Genomic DNA, 19105 nt, shown 5'->3' on the forward strand with positions numbered 1-19105 from the left:
GTCTCCAGAAGTCGCATGATGAATTGGTCTGATGAATGAATCACTAAGTTCATTCTAATGTTTATTCTGTCAATTTGTGTTGACCCCCAAAATTGTTGCCATTCTATCTATTTTTGGTGTTGTTTTTTATGGTGAAACACATTTATGGAGTTTTTTAGATAAAAGATTGGCCCGCTCAACTACTTCAATGTGCAATTTTTTACATATCATGTTTGGTTTAGACAAAATATGAATTAAACCCATAGAAATCATTTCAAAAAGAATGTAAGGTGACCACTGTAAGGAATATTGGTCTGAAATTGTGGGTGGTATGAATCATTGTCAGGACTTCCAGCTATGCACTAGAGTTGGTTTCGTCTCATTGTTGTCTGTTCTGCCCTGTGTACTGAAACTGTAACTCTATCTGTCTGATGTCAGCCTTTGTTGTGGGTCTTTCCCGGGGTGGCAGGTACCGCGTGGTGGTGTCGTACCCGCCTCAAAGTGAGGCCGAGCTGGAACTGAAGGAGGGCGACATCGTGTTCGTGCACCGGAAGAGAGAGGACGGCTGGTTTAAAGGCACTCTGCAGAGGAACGGGAGGACTGGCCTGTTCCCTGGCAGCTTTGTGGACATCATCTAATACTCTAGATAATAGGACGAATACAGGCATGGGACAGTGGGATAAACCTAAGGAGAAATGGCATTTTAATACGGTATTAGATTGACCCATAGAAATATTTGATTTGGGTTTAAAAAGTAAGGTAGTCCAATATTTTTCCCAAATGCAAAGGCACAAAATAAAGTTCTCTCTTGAAACAAAAACACTATTAGAGACAATTTAAAAAAAAAAAAGAAAAACATGATTGGTTTACCATGACAGAATCTTAATACCTTAGTTATCTTGACATTATTTCAACTATCACTCTGTCCCATGCCCAATCCGGCTAACCCAAAGTCGGACTTTTGCTTGTGAAGAGCCCTCTAGTGGCATACTATGAAATCGCTGCAGAGAAGAACACTTTCTTATGAATCAAAGCACAGATGGAGGAGCGCACACACTACTCTTGAACCTTTTTTGTTTATTTATATCTTTGTAACAGCTGTTTAAATGTGTGCCTTTTACTGTCCCTCACTTTATTGTACATAATTAGTCCTACATTTTCCATTATTGATATAGACATAGTAATACATCTTATTAACTTATTTGATAGATCAGACTTTTTAGTACATGGGGATAAGCTGGCAATGCCTTATAAGCGCTATTTTAATGCATTTCTGTTGCTATTAGCAGCGGGATACATCACACAAGAACAGTGGACGTAGTCACTTTTTGTGCCAGTTTTAAAAGGCATTACTCGCCCAAAGGATCAACCCTGTCTGTCACATTAGCTACAATTTACAGCCACGTGAACATTGCTCATCAAAACTATATTACAAAGCATTTCTTCATTTCTAGTTGCCTTTCCCAAGTGATAGGGCAGATGACTGGGGGGTAAGAACTGTTATTTCAGAAATAGGATATGAAGTTTTTTAAAATGCAAAAAACTTTCTGTCACAAACACTCCAAAACTGTGCAGTCGGACATTGCTTATTTTGTACATGGTTTTGTATTTACTGACCAGAATAGCTGCTCCTTTTTCTAAATTTACAAGATGATAATATTTCCAATTATAAAAGAATGATTAATATGACCACTTGTCTAATATGCAACATTTTAATCAGGACCAGTCTTAATTAATTTAATTTCAGCTATTTTGAGCACACATGCCAGCCTCCACTCCCCTCTGCACCATCACCATTGTCCCCCCTTTGGATCAAATTGGACAAATTGGGAGACAACTTTAACTAGAGGTTCAATTAGTGCTGGGCAATATGACAAAAACATGAATGCTTTTTTAATAATATTTGATTTTGTCTTATTAAAACAAATACAATGGCCTTCAATATTAATTTCCGGAACATTAACAATTTCGACATTTTATTGTCATTTAACAGAAAAAAGTAGTCAAATGTGTTCGTGAACTCCACTCCAAAATACATACTTTTACTTACAGAGGATTGGCTACGTAAACCCAAGTTCATCATTGACGATTAGAAATGAGTGCATTTTATTTAAAATTTGATTAATTGCACAGCTCTAGGTTCAATGCTGAGATGGAGACATCACCGTTTGGCCCTATCAAACTTGTTCAGATCCTTAGACTTCCTTTTCACAACTTTGACATAACATATTTTTTTCTATTTGTAGTTTTGTACCAGATTGCACAGGGCTTTATATTAGATGAGTGGTCGTAATCTTTTGCCTTGTTGGTATATTATTATCATACCATGGTTTTACACACCAACAAATCATGCTGCTTGTAGACACACACACTCTTCTCTCATTCCTATTGTGACTTAAGGCAATAAAAGCTATTTAAAGCACATTATATTTGCCTATAGGAACATATCACTATCACTCCATTGGAAGAGCTGTGTTGAACTCTAAAAAAAAAAGCGTGGACCCCTTTGCCTTTGGGTTGTACATTTTATTCTATACAAAGTTTTTAAATGTGTTGTTTATGACTTGAATTTGTGTATGTTTTCTTTATGATTTGAGGGGTTATGTAGTCGTGGTGCTTAAAGTTAAATAAATAAATAGTTAGATAAGATTATATATTGAGAAAAGTATAGAAGATAAAGTTTCTAGAATCACATTATGCACAAATGCTTATTTCGGTTGGCTAAAATCGAGGCACATATCAAAAATAGAATATTGTGGAAAATGTCATTATTTCAGTAGCTGAATCTTTCTAAGACCTGTTATAAAGTAGAATATTGTGGAAAATGTCATTATTTCAGTAGCTGAATCTTTCTAAGACCTGTTATTGGACTCATATATTTGAAATTAAAACAAAAATGAGCGTGGATGGCCTGGGTTTGACTGCCGGCTTGGGTTTCTCTGTGTAGAGTTTGTATGTTTTCCCTGTACCTGCGTAGGTTTCCTCAGGCTGCTCTGGTTTCCCCTAACACTAAAGTCATGTACAGCAGGGCCTCCTCTGTGGCCAGGACTCCCCTGAAAGAGATTACAAATTTCACTGGGATCATCCAGGTCAAAAAGGTTAATAAAATATTCCTGTAAAAGTAATCTAAAGATAAATTCAAAGACCCTAAATTTTCTTCATTTTGTGTACATCTTTAAAACATCTAGAAACGGTTTGCAGTTCACTTTAAGTTTAACTACTGAAGTAATGTCATTTATCTACAATATTCCACTTTATTAAATTATATAGAGAGCATTTTCCCTCAATCAAAGCAATCCTTATTTGTGCCAATATAAACATTTCACATTGGGAGACTGGATCATAAAGCCAGCATAACTTTGTTGAGTAAGGGGACCACTGTGTAACTGACTGACTGCTGGACGATTTTGTGCATGGCATTTGGAGTGTGGATGGTAAAAATCACTGCTTTTCCTTTTAAATTTATTGTTAGAAATATTTTGTCGTCTTTCTTGGCAATCACCACACAACCTCAGGCTCAAACTGTGTCTTTTAATTTCACTATGAAGCCTTCGATTCACAAAATGCACTACCATTTCTACTAAGACTGAACTTTTTGCATTTGCTGCACATTCTACCCGTTCAATAGTTTTAAACCATTTTCCTCATGCCAAGGAGACTTACTTGATTTTGTTATGTTGTCGATGTTTAGTTGTCTAAAATGGTGAAATTATTTGACTTATTTGGCACAAGTCATGTGAAAACATTTTGAAGTATTTGAGGGAATAGCACATTTTGTAAAATTCTCTATAACAATAAAATCTAAATGTTTCCAGAAAATTGGAGTCACTGGCATAAACTTTGTATTTACTTTACAAAAGTGTTTGAGCTTCAGGGTTTGCATATTAAGGATATTATTAAGGATATTAAGGATGGGTAATGTATCAGAGGTAAAATATTGAGAGATTCCTTTACTCACCAATATTTCAGTCCATCAGGTGTGTCCTCTTTAAACAGACTAGTGAGTTAAAACGCAGCAAGTATTTTGTATTTTTTTTAAAGGTTTAATATATTTACTGAATGCCATTCCAACACCATCTGTCATATGAGACCTTTAGTTTGATTTTATTTAACTTGAAAGATGATCAAAACACACATTAACACGTCAGTGTACAAAGACTGTACAGCGACCCTGACCTTCACTATAAAGGACACAGGTTAAAGTAAAAAGGGCACTGTATAATCACATGCTGCTGTATAGGCTAAAGTGTGGGTGAGAGCACATGGAGCAGAGGATGGCGTGTGGAGCGGGCGCAGAGAGGTGAGTCCGCTCCGCCTGTTCATCCCGGGACGCTCTGATCAGCCCTGACAGGCACTGCAGAGGTCCATGTGGGAGCGTCCTCTGGAGCGCACGCCAACATCTACCCAAGTGTAAGCAGGGTATAATAGAGAGTATACAGGGCTCTGAGGGCATGGACAGCAGAGATTAAAACAAACATGTTACATGTTTTTTCAGATCTTTTTCGTAGGCTATTTTTTGCAAAAGTTTATCATTCCAGCAAATCTTCAGCCAACATCTATCCTTTTTGTTCTGTGTAACGGTGCATTGAGATTGAGCAACAGTTTGCAAGTGGTGGGTGCAGTTGCAGTAGGCCAGAGGACAGGGACCCTCACTGCAAAAAATATAATTGAAATTAGATTTAATTATGTTAATTTCAGTCATTTATTGTGTTATTTGACCTAATGTCACAAAAAATTAGATTAAATATGTCATCAATTTACATATTCTAAGTCATCTTGCAACCCTCAGCTCAGTGCTCATACTTACTGCAATGGTTCTCGAACTTGCAATAATCTAGAAAATTAGCAGAGATAATAGGCTATAAATGTGACAAATGTGTGTTATTTTTAATTAAGGAATAATTTATAGCAATTTATCATATTTTGAGAACTTACTTGAGGGGACTGTGACCTTTCTGCCAATGTCACAAACATTACACAGATTGTGTCTACTTTCTCTTGTCCTTCACAGTTTATAGAGCCAGAACACTGCACCTGCTTGGAAGTGAGTTACTGTGCAGTTTACAAGAATATAAAAGTGGATTTATACCGCAGTGAAAAACAAAAAAACAGGGCATTGCTGTTTGTCCAAAGTTTTATCAGTTATTGCTTTATAAAGTCTGGTCTATTGTTTGAATGTGGGACGTGACAGGTGTCAGACCGACACAATGATGAAACTATTGACTTTACCAGCACTTAAACTCTGAACATGAGATAAGATGCATTTGAGCCTGGTTTAGATGGAAAATATCTCTACTTTGTGATAACCTCAGAACTGGTGGGGCCTAAATAATAGTAATTAATCAGTTTTATGGAGGATATGTTTCTTTTCATACTAGTCTGTGCTAAAAAGGAAGCAATTAGGCCGTGTCCTATATGTGCTGTGTCTTTGGACAATTTGAGCAATACTTTTTCAGCAAATGTATGGGTAAAACACACAAATGAATACTACTGGAGTAAGAGTAAGAGCGAGGTGAGTACTGCTAAGAGCAGATTATAGGCAGTTAACCTGTTCTGAAGGTAACTCAGTGGAAACAAAGTGCTTCAGGTCACATGCCCTGTGCTGTGTAAATGTCAGAGACGTGAGGTGATGCATGAACAGAAATGCACACAAAAAAAAAAAAAAAAAAAAAAAAAGAAAAGAAATGCACACACATATACAGTACTGTCAGGCCTAGATTAGACCAGGAGGCTATAAGGGTTCAGTCTTGACCAAAATTTATTTATTTTTTTTAATGCGTCTGTGGGGACAATAAAATAATCTTAATATCACTGTTGGATGTATAAATAAACCATTAAGAAAACATTTACCTTGAAACTATATCAGATGTGCATCATTATTTTACATGTATTATTTTCTTCACTGTAAGCTGCAATCCATCCATCCATTTTCTTCCGCTTATCCGGGGCCGGGTCGCGGGGGCAGCAGTCTAAGCAGGGACTCCCAGACTTCCCTCACCCCGGACACGTCCTCCAGCTCCTCCGGTGGGACCCCAAGGCGTTCCCAGGCCAGCCGAGAGACATAGTCCCTCCAGCGTGTCCTGGGTCTTCCCCGGGGCCTCCTCCCGGTGGGACATGCCCAGAACACCTCCCTAGGGAGGCGTCCAGGAGGCATCCTGAGCAGATGCCCGAGCCACCTCAACTGGTTCCTCTCAACGTGTAGGAGCAGCGGCTCTACTCCGAGCTCCTCCCGTGTGACCGAGCTCCTCGCCCTATCCCTAAGGGTGCGCCCGGCCACTCTGCGGAGGAAACCCATTTCAGCCGCTTGTATCCGCGACCTTGTCCTTTCGGTCATTACCCAGAGCTCATGACCATAGGTGAGGGTAGGAACGTAGATTGACCGGTAAATCGAGAGCTTCGCCTTTGGGCTCAGCTCCTTCTTCACCACAACGGACCGATACAGCGACCGCATCACTGCAGACGCTGCACCGATCCGCCTGTCAATCTCCCGCGGAAGGATGTAAGCTGCAATATTGATCTAAAATGGCTTAATAATATCCACTGACTTTCTGATAAAAAATTGCACATCTCTCTTCACAGTATCAGATTTTCATTTACTTGTTATTGTTAATGAAAAATGCCTTTTTGAACTGTACAAGCATAACCCAAACAATCACAAGTACAGGGCTCTGGGTGGGGACAGGGGCTGGGTGAGAACAGACATTTCTGAGATCTCAAGTCTCAAATGCAGTACAATACATGATTACTCAAACAATACAACTTTGATGAGGCTCATGGTGAAGGAAAAACATAATAACATGATTCCTAATGATCAATTTTACACAATATGCTCCCTTTATTATAATCTTGTTGAACTTCTTGGATATTTTAGTGTAAGTGTACCTTTACTTGAGTGTTTTTCATGGTCCAGTATGGGAGTAGTAAGAGTACGTTTAGGAAAACTGTCCACCCTCCCTCCTCTTAAGTTTACAGTGCACATTTTGGGGCCCATGTGGTGTTTTGAAGGGACTAAATTAAGATTTACTCTTAAGGAGGTCACGGGTCTGATCAGACACAGAAAACTGTGAAACTGATTTAGCATTTGCAAATCGATTCCGTTTGCTCTGATGGATTGACCATATGTACAGAGACAGGCCCACCTACGTCTACAACATCCCACACTAGTCTGTACATAATGACCACATATTTAAAGATATGTTTCCATTGAGAATAATGACATAATCAGTGGATACATGAGTGCAATGGATATGAGCTATTTCAGTAAAGGCCGACAGGGAAATCTGGCTTGCATGTGTCCTTCATATAAATAGATGTCTTAAGTAGACCCAGGAGAACACTTAACAATAATATATAGGAGGAAAAAGTGTATTCTGCACATTTTATCATAGACTCAATTTGTATCAAAAACACTGTCCAAACTGCATAATTACATTTGTTTAATATGCCTTTTTATCCATTGATATAATGCTTGTCAAATGTAGCAAAACCATATTATTTCATGTCATATCAATTAATAGGTAAACCTCCCATAAGAACAAAGACTATAACCATGTACAAAAGCTGCCAACTCATTTAACCAGTTTTATGCCCAGCATTAATTTTTAAAGCATTACAGTAGGTGGCGCGCTCCCTCTAGTGGCCAATGTGGAATAACGCAACAACACAGAACAAACATGGCGGCGTCCATACACTGAACCTGTCCACACACACATGCTCCTCTGAACCTCTGTTTAATGTGATAAAACTCGAAGATGCGCTTTATTTGAAGAACGAGATTTCAGTGTGGATAGGTAACAATCCAAAGTTATATTACTGATTATATTATGGTAGTTTAATTTATCATAAAAGCAGCGAAGTTAGGCGTGTCAAATATTAGCATTCATTATACTAGACAATGCTATATTGTACGATTTATAAAAAAAAAAAAAAAAAAAAGACCATTCTTAAAAGTTGCTCATTCTTTATTATTTGATCGGACACTAAAGGAATTTTATAGCATTTCTTCTTTGCCTTACCTTTGGGATATGATTTGAACTGCACTCATCTGTGTTATTTTGTTGTCCTCAGGGTCATGTCCCGTTTGGCGGTGGTCAGCGGGGGATCACGAGGCATCGGGAGGGCCGTGTCCCAACTCCTGGCTCAGAGGGACTGCAGGGTGGTGGTCCTGTCCAGGAATGAGGACTCTGCTCGGGACACCGTGGCTTCTTTACAAGGAGGTGACTGTACTTAAAGAGTCTGACACAAGAGCAGACTGCGGTGTTTACTGAGGCAATTCATGGGGCTTAATGTATCAAATGTCTCGATTCTAAACTAAATATTACTTAGATTCTTTATTACTAGATTCTACAGAGATTAAGCTTTTTACCTAGCCTGCGATGGGTTGGAGAAACGACCAGTGTAACCAGAGGAAACCTACAAACTCACAGAAAGTTCGATATGATCAAGGAAACAAACCAAGGACCTTCCGCTGTCTTTGTTGGGGCCAATCAACCTAATTTAAATTGAATGAAGAATATATTGCTGTATAGTTTATTGTGTTTTCACCAGCTTTAGTCAGCTTTGAACGCTATATGTTTTACCAATAATAAAATTATCCTTGTCCATAGATGGGCATGTTTCTTTTTGTTGTGATGTCTCCAAGGAGCAAAACGTACAGACAACTTTTGAAATGATCCAGAAAAAATGTGGAAATATTACTTATCTTGTGAACGCAGCAGGTATCAATCTGTAAGTTTAAGGCATATGGGCATGTCACAGGAATGTACTTTATAAATGACTGTTATGTTTCTCTATCCGATGTTCTCCAGAGATACCTTGTTACTGAGGACACACCCCGTGGACATGGTGTCAGTGCTCCATACAAACTTGCTGGGCTCCATGTTGACCTGTAGGGCGGCGCTGAGGACCATGTTGCACACCAAAAACGCAGCTATTGTCAATATCGGTACCGTCACTGGTTCTGTGTGTATTCTATTGAACAGCAGATGGTAGCATAGATTTGCTGAGTTCATAGACATAAATCCATATTGATCACTTAATCATCTTGTCTGGTAGCATAACTGTCAGCTGACCATGCCTGTGTGTAGAAAGTGCAATCTAGATTTTATACAATGCAGAAAATAAACAAATAACTTCCTAATTGTTCAGTCCCATCATAATCCTATGGATATATAGATGTAAACTTTAAAAAATCATGTAAAATCATAATTGTCAAAAAGTATCCCCCATCTTCATAGGATGACTTGATGTTCCACTATCAGATGTTGTCTAAATATTTTTCTATTGTATTTATAATGAGCTTGTTGTGTGTGAATGTAGGTTCAGTGGTGGGCCTTAAAGGGAATGCTGGCCAGACCCTGTATAGCGCCAGTAAAGCAGGACTTGAGGGGTTCACTCGCTCTTTAGCCAAAGAAGTTGCCTCTCGCAAAATCAGGGTTAACCTACTAGCCCCAGGTATAATGCCGAATCTTCTCTTTAATCCTGAGTTTTAGATGTTGTCACAATATTAATGAAATCTAAACCACAAACCTTCTTGTTAGAAGGCAATCACTCTTCTACCTGTGTTACAGTTGCCTATTGCCTACATATTTACTTAACTTTCTACTTTGTTTCCCTCAGGTTTCATCTGGACTGACATGACTGCCTGGGTGACAGACGAGAGGGTGCGCTCTGTCCCTCTGGGCAGATTTGGGGAGCCAGAGGAAGTGGCCCATGCAGCACTTTTCCTCCTGGTGTCTCCTTACGTCACGGGACAGGTGCTGGTGGTAGATGGAGGGCTACAGTTGGCAATGTAAAGCACCTCGCCAGATTTGAAAGCGAGGTCATCCTGACCAAACAAACAAAACATATACTGCACCCCGGTCATCTGCTGCTCCTGACTGGTTGCCCCAGTGGCCTTGGAGGATGGGTCAAATGCAGATGCAGAGACAAATTTCACAATGAAGAGGACTAATTTGTGCCAAAATCAGCTCTAACCTACTCAAAGCTGAAATTAAAAAGGGTGTATCCCAACATGGAAGATGAAATATTTCACTGACTAACACTAACACTGACTCCAAAATGTCTGTAGTATTTTTGCCCGGACGTCCCAGATTCGATTGGCCCATTTAACGCGTTCCTTTTCAGTGACAGTGGAGTATTGGTTTCATGTTTTGGTCCCAGAGGAGCACCCCTCACAGCGGGCCAACCCCACCTCTGGAGGGGCCCAGCGTGTCGGCCACAGCTGGCTGAGATTAAAGGTAGTGCTGGAGGTACTGGGGGCATATTTTTAGATTGGGGAATGTTTTGAGAGTTTAGTTACGACTACAGGACTCCAAGTGTGGACTGATGAGATCACTGCGTCTGTTTCTGATTTCATTTTACAAAATGTCATAAAACTAAGGCACTGTAACTGCAAATAAAATGAATGGCAAATATCAAAATTGTAAAACTTATTTTCAATTCAAGCATTTTTTATTTTTATTTTATTGATGTTTTGACTGATAACAAGATTAAAACAATTTACAAAAAAGCTTCTGTTCCATTGTCTTGGTGGTTTAATAATATATGCTATTTATCTTGGGATATTCTAGGGTTTCGCTGTTTTGAGTAATATTATTTATTGTCTTTTTAATGGAATGTCTTCTTTTCTAAAAGCTAGAGTTTTTTAAAGATTAATAGTTTACATTTTTTGAAAAACTAATGGTCATACATCTATTCTAAAATGTGCTTCCACTCTCTCAGATGGATGCATTTTCTGTATTGATTACATATTGTATCTTAAGTAAATCCTTTCTATTTTTCATTAGAACTATGATCACCCTACACCACCTTAAAACCTGCATTATTTTGAAATTGTGAGTGCATTTTTGGGACTTTCAGTCTTGTCAGTGTAAATAAACATAACACACTGTCTCTGAAGCCTTTATTAACTTTCATATCCCAAAATAACATCAGGAGAACAATCTATATTGGCATAAAAATGTGCAAATGTGTAAGTTTGAGTCAACTTTGTCCTGTGTTACCGAAGTGACTGAAAGAGTAGATACAGAAATAGAGCAATGTGTAAAAAAATTTGACTGGTGCAATTTTACTTTACTTACTTGCTTTTTTCTGTTGTACTTTTATGCACGTTTTATACATTTTTAAACAACTTTTGTGCTCTGAAAACACATTTTAGCACTGTACTATATCTTCTCTTTATGCTTTTCATCCATGTCTGAGAGCCACAATGTTTGGCATCACAAAATGTCCAAAAAAGGAGAAGCATTTTCATTCAAAGTGATTTAAGGCAGTACATACAGTTATAAAACATGATACAAAACTGTGAACAAAAGCTAGGCGATACAACTTATTTTCATGGGAAAGTAGATTTTTTTTTTTTTACATACAAAAATAAAATGGTGATGTGACAGGCAAACATCCACAGCACCCTGTTTGAGTGTCATTTCACACAACATGGAAAAAACAAGAAAAAAAATCATTACAATTTTGCACCTTTCACTCACATTTTTCCAACATACCACAGTCAAATATTATCTCTTAAAATCACGGTTGATATCCATAGCAAAACATGCCACTTTCCTTTACCATACATGCACAATACACCTTGCAAATTGCCTTATATATTCCTTGCAATCTTTCTTTTACCAGCATATTTTTTCCTTCAGAATAGTAATAAAAATCCTATTGTTTTTAAGGCCCGGCCTCCAATATCAATGCTAATATGTGATCCAATACTGACACTGTATGTTGTGAGCTACTACTTTCAAAATGCTACATAATATTTAAACAAAACCTTTTCTCCCATGTCGTGTTAGGCATAATTTTCAAAGCGCCCTACATGGTTGCTGGTGATCTACATAAGAAACTGTGAAAATGTTTTTGCAAATGGCACTATATATACTGCTGTCATACATGGAATTTGATAGGCACTTGAACAGGCAACCTTTTGTAGTGAGTTGATAAGGTCCAGTTAATATAATAAGGCTTGGGGAGACTCTAAATAAAATAGGTATCATTAGTATAAACATTAAAACCCCATTCGCCAAGATCCACTTTGTCATTTATAGCAGTTCGTTTTGACAAAGTTACTTTCCAACCCACTTCTCGTTGTGGTAAAAGTATCTGAGGAGCGAGTACCCGGTTTGGGGTAGTTTTAAAAAAAATCATTTTCTGATGTTCTTGTTGTCTCTACAGGTCGTCGCTTTCAATCAAACCACCAGGAGGCAGTGGAGAGGATTCTGGGAAAAACGCTGCCTTTACGTCCAGGCCTCTCTCAGTCAGAGCGGCGTAGCGGCTTGTTGAAGGGCGCACTTTCTTGGGCTTTGGGAGGTTGGGCTGCTGCCACTGAGCTGGAGAGAAGAGATTGAGAAACCATTGTTATGCATCATTAATCAAGGGGTCGACAGCCAATCCTCTGTAAATAAAAGCATGTGGTTTGGAGCAGAGTTCAGACTTTGGGGGAGTAAATTGAACTTCTTTCGGTGTTAAACTGATCCCTGTATATCCAAGTAGCACTCCTGCCTGCTAAAATTCTACTATTTTCGGTGTTAATGTTCATGAAATCAATACTAAATTTAGGGACAATAGTTTAAGTACGTTCAAACCTGGAAAACTGCTGTGTTGGTATTTAATAAGTTTTACATCTAACATCCATCTGTCTAATAACTCAAAACAACTTATAGCAGAGGTTATGTCAAGTTTGTGTATTTTTCTAATATAAATAATACAAAATAAATAGTTTTGTGGATAATTAGACATGTTATTGGTTATTGTTATTTGATGCCTAAATTTGCTCGTACTTACTATGGACATCAAGTCGTGCTGTACTGGAGATGATCCCGGCTTCGTTCTTGGCTGACACTGTGTACCAACCAGCGTCCTCCTTCAGAGCCGGCTGTATGATCATGCACAGGTAACCACACTTATCCTGGTGCATGCTGGGAAAACAAACACAAAACAAAACAATTATATTGCAGCCAAATATTAGAAAATAGTAACCGCAACTGTGGCAGTAATAGCAGGGAAATTAGTGGCACAAATAGCTTTGTAAGAATAAGTAGTTTTAGTAGATGTATAGTACAATCATTTGAAGTAACATAAACAACGAATAACGAATAACTGAAGTGACTTTTCAGTGTGTACCTGATTCTGTCTGTGTTGTGAGTGAAGGACTCGTTTTCTCGTTTCCAGAAGATTTGAGGATATGGGACCCCGGTGACGCGGCACTCCAAACGAACGGGATGTCCCTCTGCCACACTGGTGTTCTGTAACTTCTCCACAAATGAGGGCGCTTTGTGCATCTCTTTGGCTGCGGACAGCATAATTATTAGTTTTACACACTTTGGTTTGTCCCGTCCCTGTAAGACCTTATATTCCTACATACTAATTTAATTTTCATGTCAGGCCAGTCATTTTGTTAAGTTATGCTTTTGGTTTTATCCAGTAATTTTGGTTTGATGAGGCTGAAGATGGTACTAATAGAATTACACTGGTGTTTTGGGGATTCAAAAATGTGATAATGTCATACTTCCAAATGGGGCAAGTGAGCAATTTCTCCATAGACTAAATGGTATTTCCATAACATATATCCAAATAGAAACTCCACAACTGATGAATTCAAGGGTGTGCTCAGTATATTACTGACCACACCCTTGAATTAACTATAAAAAACTAGATCTAACCTTAAACTTCTCCTCCCCCCATGATGTCATCTTAAACCCAACAATAGTCCATTCCAGTTCTTTATTTTTTTTAACTTCATTCACCTGCCACTATGAGCTCTAGGTTGAAGGAGTTCTGGCCTGCTCGGTTGCTGGCAATGCAAGTGTAGATGCCAGCGTCGCGGCTGGTCACAGGCTCGATGACCAGAGAGTGCACCCCATTCTCTCTCACTAGCATCTTATGGGCGGAGTCAGGGCGGATCGTCTGACCGTTCAACTGCCACACCAGGTCTGGAGTCGGTAAACCACTGACCTACATAAGGCAAAACAATACAAACAGTTATTTACAGTCAATTCCTGATTCTTGTTTTATGTAGTTATTGTGTGTTGTAGGTACTAGAATAACAACCAAGGCAGGGTACTTTCTCTTTCCTTGTCCCTACATTTGACCCACCTTTAACTGTCACTGGGGAAACCTGTCACAAGCAGTGGTACCCATCTCCAGATCTAAATTTATCTTACTGTAGGTTTGGTCAAGAGGATTACTCTATGTTAGCATGTTCTAGACTGATGTCCATTTAGCTATGTATTATGTAATTATTCTATACTGTTACTTCTACATCAGTAATAATATTTTGAAGTAGGAGTAGTTTTTCTGTTCAATAAGTTTGGGATGGCTGTAACTCAGCTGGTAGAGCCCCCTGGTTGAAGGATTCTGGTTTAATCCTCTAATCTATGCATACTATTATTGTGTCCTAACCCCCAGTGTTCCCATCCGCTGGTTAATGGTTAAATACAAATAGTAATATAAATCTGATATTCTTTCCATTTTCGTTTTCCATTTGTGATTAACTTTAGATTAGTCTTGGGAAAATGAAAACAGTCGTTAATGTGTTTTGTCTGTGTTTATGTGGTTGTCCCAGTGTACCAGCATCCATCAAAAATATGGAGAGAAAGCAGCTCATATTTGATTGAGTGCACAGAATCAGAGCCCTTCTGGACGAGGCCCAATACACTCAGGACATTTTTAGCTCTGTAAGTTTGGACAGCAGCAAGCGATGTGAGAGAAATATTGACTATAAATAGTGCATGTTTTTACCCTTCAACCTTAGCTCTGCAAGAACAAAAATGTCAAAGTTTTGTCTTACATAATTTGTGACTTTGTGAAGAGCATTTTCATTGACGTGCTGTTTTTAAAATGTGCTATCAGTAAAGTTGAATTAACACTAGACCATGGCATCATTATCACTTTCTCTGGTAGAAGTTTTGATGATGGCAAGGCATGAAAATCAACTAAATTATATGTTATTCTGTGCTGATAAAACACTGACAATGTCTCAATAAAATCCTATATAACAGAGGATATTTGCTCACTTCTTCTGCAAGACATTTTCCTTGAATGGGAGAAAAATACATGGATTCAGCAGCAACTGGATATGTCTAACCAGCCACTTTTTATAGTGAACTAATTGCTACCTAGTTTTACAATGTTGCGTTTTCAAAGGGTTCAATCCAGTACACAACGGGGCAAACCAGGGCAAAAATGAGCTAAACCTTATTCTACAAAAACATACAATTGCATTGTTTAAAAACTCAATCCCTCTCAATCCATGAAAGTCGACATTCTGTATGGCGTCCAGTCAAAACAAAGTAAATTAGAGAAACTTTTTTTTCTGGAATTCTATTGCCTTAAACTCAATTCACAGAAAGGATTGTGTTTCTTGGAGCCTTCCTGAATGAAAGCAGTAGATTAAAAGGCATTGCCTTCTCTATAACTGTGATTTAGATTTTTGACCTAAACCACTGGACTCTCTTTTCAGTCATGTCTCCCAGTGTTATTGTGACCTGAAAGCTTTAATTCCTCCAGTATCAACTTCAATGACAGCAACAGAGATTGGCAAAAAAAAAAAAAAATTAAAGTGGTCACTGTTGTATATAAAAAAAAGTCACATTCAAGTTTAAGCTTGCGATGTCAGAATTACTGTTGTCAGGGCTGATGTGTCATGTGAAGGGATTTCCAGGAACCAATATTTAATTATAGTGAGAATATGCTTAGAAATACAGTGCAGGCAGTGCAATGAATTGATTTTATGGAAAAACAAATGTAGTCATTTTTCCACTTACATTAAAAGCTCAAAAGTTATTACTTAAGTGTGTAAATAAATAAAGATAGAGAATTGATGGATGAACTTATGTAACAGATCTGCCTTTGTTTTTCCCACCACTTTTAAGTCTGCCCACCCAAATTCAATGGGCTTGAACATATCCCTGTTGTAATTATGTTAGGTACCTTGCAGTCCATTCGACAGAGCCGCCCCTCCTGCACAATGAGGTCTCCAGGCGCCTGCAGGAAGTGGGGTCTGAAGTGACGCTCTTGGATGTTGTCGTTCTCATCTCCGCTGTCTCTGGACCGCGACCGGGACCTAAACATAGATTAGTGTCAGCACAATCTGGGGTAATTAATTCCAAATCCATCTAGTAATTAATCACTATACTGTAAATGTTCTATTTTGTCCAACATGCAAACATAGACCACAATAATGGCTTGAATTTTCTTTGACAATCTTCTGAAAGCGCTAGAGTTGACCACAATTCCATATTCCATACTTGGTGGTGGCAAGCCATGTCTCTAGCCACAGGTACCCTGGGGTAGACTGACAAAAATGTGTCTGCCAATCACCACCATTGGCTCACTCACACAATGCCCTACAAAACATTATTCATGAAAGATGCATAATATTAACGCAACATTGTTTTTTGCCGCCATTTTCCTCTTGACTAGACCTTGTTTTCTGAGCTCTCTAACGCTCTCTGTGGTAGGCTCTAAAGTCTCTGCCTTTCTGGCCTAAAACAACAATGACATCACTGTGAAGTTTGCACGCAGAGCCCCGGACGAACTGATCTCTATCTCTTTATGTGTCTGAGGGAGTACTCCGACAACACATCATGAGTATGTAAGAGTAAAATGTTAGTAAGGTTTATCTTTGTATTAGGGTTTCGGGAAGTGAGTATTATCTATAGATGGTTATAAGAGATGGGAGAACATACAAGTAGGGATAGTTATATTTTTATGTGCTTGTTATAATAACTACATTATTTACAGGCTTAATACAGCATGAAGAGCACTTCTTTATATGACTGGTCACTATGCTTGTCTGTCATGCATTAAGTAAAAATAAATAAAAATAAAAATCAATAGTTCATTGTGAATTAAAAGACTTATTTCACAATGAACAAACTGTTTATGAAGAATTATTACTTAAATAAAGGGTTAGAGATAAGAAAATAAAGGGATAATAGCTGTTGATGAGTCTAGAAAGATGTTATAAATGGTACAAATATACAGTTAAATAGTACAGCTGCATCACCTGCGCATGTGTCCCGGTGTGGACCGCTGGCTGCGTCCTCTCTGGTTCACAGCCTGCACCATCATCCGCCCCGTGCAGCTCACTCTGCCCTGGGACCAGAAACACACTCATTTAGACTAAATCCAAATGGGATGTGACAGAGAGAAGACTTTAGATCCTGGTTTAGTTCTGGTTCAATCCAAGTCAGAAACCTTTGACAATTATTTGCCCTAAAAATAATTGTCCTAAGAGATATGAAAAATGTTAAAAAGGCAGTGATTAAAAACAACAGTCTATACTACTAAAACCAGATCTGACCAAACAAAAACTACGCCAGCACAGGTCTAAACCCAGGAAAAGACTAGGACAGGGCCATGATGATTTATTAGTCATGTCTTGCTCATGTGTTTTTAAATGGTTTGGCTCAATGTGAACTTTGACCTCATCAGGGCTTTAGTTATTTCTTGTGTCCCTTGACTCCCATTTCCTGTTCAGGCCATTATCTCAATACTCATCATTTGTCTCTGTGATGAACAATGACATCCCTTTATCTAGTCCAATTTATAGAACAGCCTGTACCAGGAATCATTTTGACATTCAGGACTAGTCTGGGGCCAAACCAGATCTTATTAAACTAGGGAAACTAACAAGCACTAACTAGAAAAGTGTAATTTAAAAAAAACAACCAAAGTACTGTAGAGAAAGTTAAGACAAAAACAACTACAAAACTGTGGTAAAGGTGTGAAAATTTATCTTGGAGTTATTTTGTGAGTTGGGTCTTTTTTCTTGTGAAGTTTTTGTATCTTTGTAATGTTAAAACATATAAAACCATAAACCTCTCACCTTGGGATTTCCAGCCATGATGGTGTAGTTGCCGTCGTCATCCAGAGAGGCAGCGGCCGTGTGCAGGGAGCAGGTGCCGTCTGCGTCACGGCTGATCCTGTAGTGCTCGCTCCGCTTGGAAATCTGCTTGCCATCTTTGAACCAGTACACCTGCCAAAACAGAACATTTATTTTGTGTTATGTGTGTGAATTTAATGACACATTACTGTTTTCACAAAGCACAATTTTAAAAGTTATTGAAATTGAGTATATTTTTTAGTTTTTTTAGATAAATAAACTTAATTACAACTCCTGAAGAGTTCTCTGCTATATTGTGGGTCACGCATCACATTTTGGCCCCTCTTATTGCAACACACTGTGCATGCTCCGACTCTACACCCTCCATGCAAAACATGAGTTGTCAGCACCAGCATGCAGCATACACCCAGCATGCATGTCCTTTAGTTCAACCCCTCTGGTGAAATAAAGATTAAATAAATTAAAGTAAATTTAAAAATCTTATCCAGGGTTACCTTTGGTTTAGGGTCTCCGGTGACCTTACAGGAGAAGGTGACAGGCATCCCTTCAAACACTTTGCAGTGTTTCAGTTTCTGGTCAAATACGGGTGCCTCTCCATCAATGCAATCTTCGTCATGTTGTATGTCATCGTCCGACTCCTCCACGGGGGAGCGCTCCAACCGAAACTCAATCTCACTGATCAGACGCTGCTCGAAACTTGATACTTTGTACTCCTGCAGATTACAAAGACACAGAGACATTTAGGCATGCAACCTTCTATGGTTAAAGAGGGAAGGTATAGGTGGGTCAGACAGCAGAGGGGACAGTGTGCATGGGACAGTGAATGGCAATGGATCAATACTGAAAAATGAAAGCAAAGGATTGTGTTTAAATACCTGAACAATACATTTCATGCTGCTTTTTTTTGGTTCAACACTAATATAATAATATATATAATAACATAACAATAAAATTCTTGAATGTTTTGACACTGTAAGAATAATTAAGAGATCTTATAGGACTGGGAGTCACATTCGATATGAAACACAATACATGGTTCACATTATAAGATTATCAAGATATGGTGATAAATGCAATAACCGATACATTGCAGATAATATTCTACAATATTTTTTAAGAACCAAATACATTTACAGCTCAGTATCGATATTTCAATGATTTAGCACACTCCTATTTTTGGTTACACAGAAGTACTTTGGGTTAAAAGCTATACCTAATAGTAATTTAGGAGAAATGTATTAGCTGTGATACAAATGCACTTTTTAAAAAAAAAAT

At 38.4% G+C, this 19105-nt stretch overlaps 3 protein-coding genes across 7 annotated transcripts in view; 2 read left to right on the top strand and 1 right to left on the bottom strand.

The window, feature by feature from the left end:
• sh3rf1 (SH3 domain containing ring finger 1) overlaps positions 1-3798 on the top strand; it is a 45439-nt gene extending 41641 nt beyond the window's left edge. Inside the window, exon 12 of the mRNA XM_033965343.2 lies at positions 449-3798. Within this exon, the coding sequence (XP_033821234.1) occupies positions 449-617 (169 nt within the window). The 3' untranslated portion in view covers positions 618-3798. The remainder of the gene's footprint in view (positions 1-448) is intronic.
• Positions 3799-7641: 3843 nt separating this feature from the next.
• On the top strand, positions 7642-10875 carry cbr4 (carbonyl reductase 4). 2 transcript variants are annotated; one of them, XM_033964750.2, is made up of 6 exons: positions 7642-7769; positions 8047-8195; positions 8586-8706; positions 8787-8923; positions 9298-9432; positions 9598-10875. In XM_033964750.2, the coding sequence occupies exons 2-6, from the start codon at positions 8051-8053 to the stop codon at positions 9771-9773; spliced, it is 714 nt and encodes a 237-aa protein (XP_033820641.1). In that variant the 5' UTR covers positions 7642-7769; positions 8047-8050; the 3' UTR covers positions 9774-10875. The 2 variants fall into 2 exon arrangements, with proteins under 2 accessions (XP_033820641.1, XP_055077156.1); XM_055221181.1 differs by having other exon boundaries at positions 7670-7782; positions 9598-10419.
• palld (palladin, cytoskeletal associated protein) overlaps positions 10869-19105 on the bottom strand; it is a 60561-nt gene continuing 52324 nt past the window's right edge. For all 4 annotated transcript variants that reach the window (XM_055221179.1, XM_033964748.2, XM_055221178.1 and 1 more), the window contains 8 exons: positions 18325-18543; positions 17813-17962; positions 16991-17079; positions 15913-16045; positions 13728-13935; positions 13105-13270; positions 12766-12899; positions 10869-12311 (listed from right to left, as the gene is read on the bottom strand). In XM_055221179.1, coding sequence (XP_055077154.1) covers positions 12151-12311; positions 12766-12899; positions 13105-13270; positions 13728-13935; positions 15913-16045; positions 16991-17079; positions 17813-17962; positions 18325-18543 — 1260 coding nt within the window. In that variant the 3' untranslated portion in view covers positions 10869-12150. The remainder of the gene's footprint in view (positions 12312-12765; positions 12900-13104; positions 13271-13727; positions 13936-15912; positions 16046-16990; positions 17080-17812; positions 17963-18324; positions 18544-19105) is intronic.

Source organism: Periophthalmus magnuspinnatus, chromosome 4 (assembly GCF_009829125.3).
Source record: "Periophthalmus magnuspinnatus isolate fPerMag1 chromosome 4, fPerMag1.2.pri, whole genome shotgun sequence".
Lineage (NCBI taxonomy): Eukaryota > Metazoa > Chordata > Actinopteri > Gobiiformes > Gobiidae > Periophthalmus > Periophthalmus magnuspinnatus.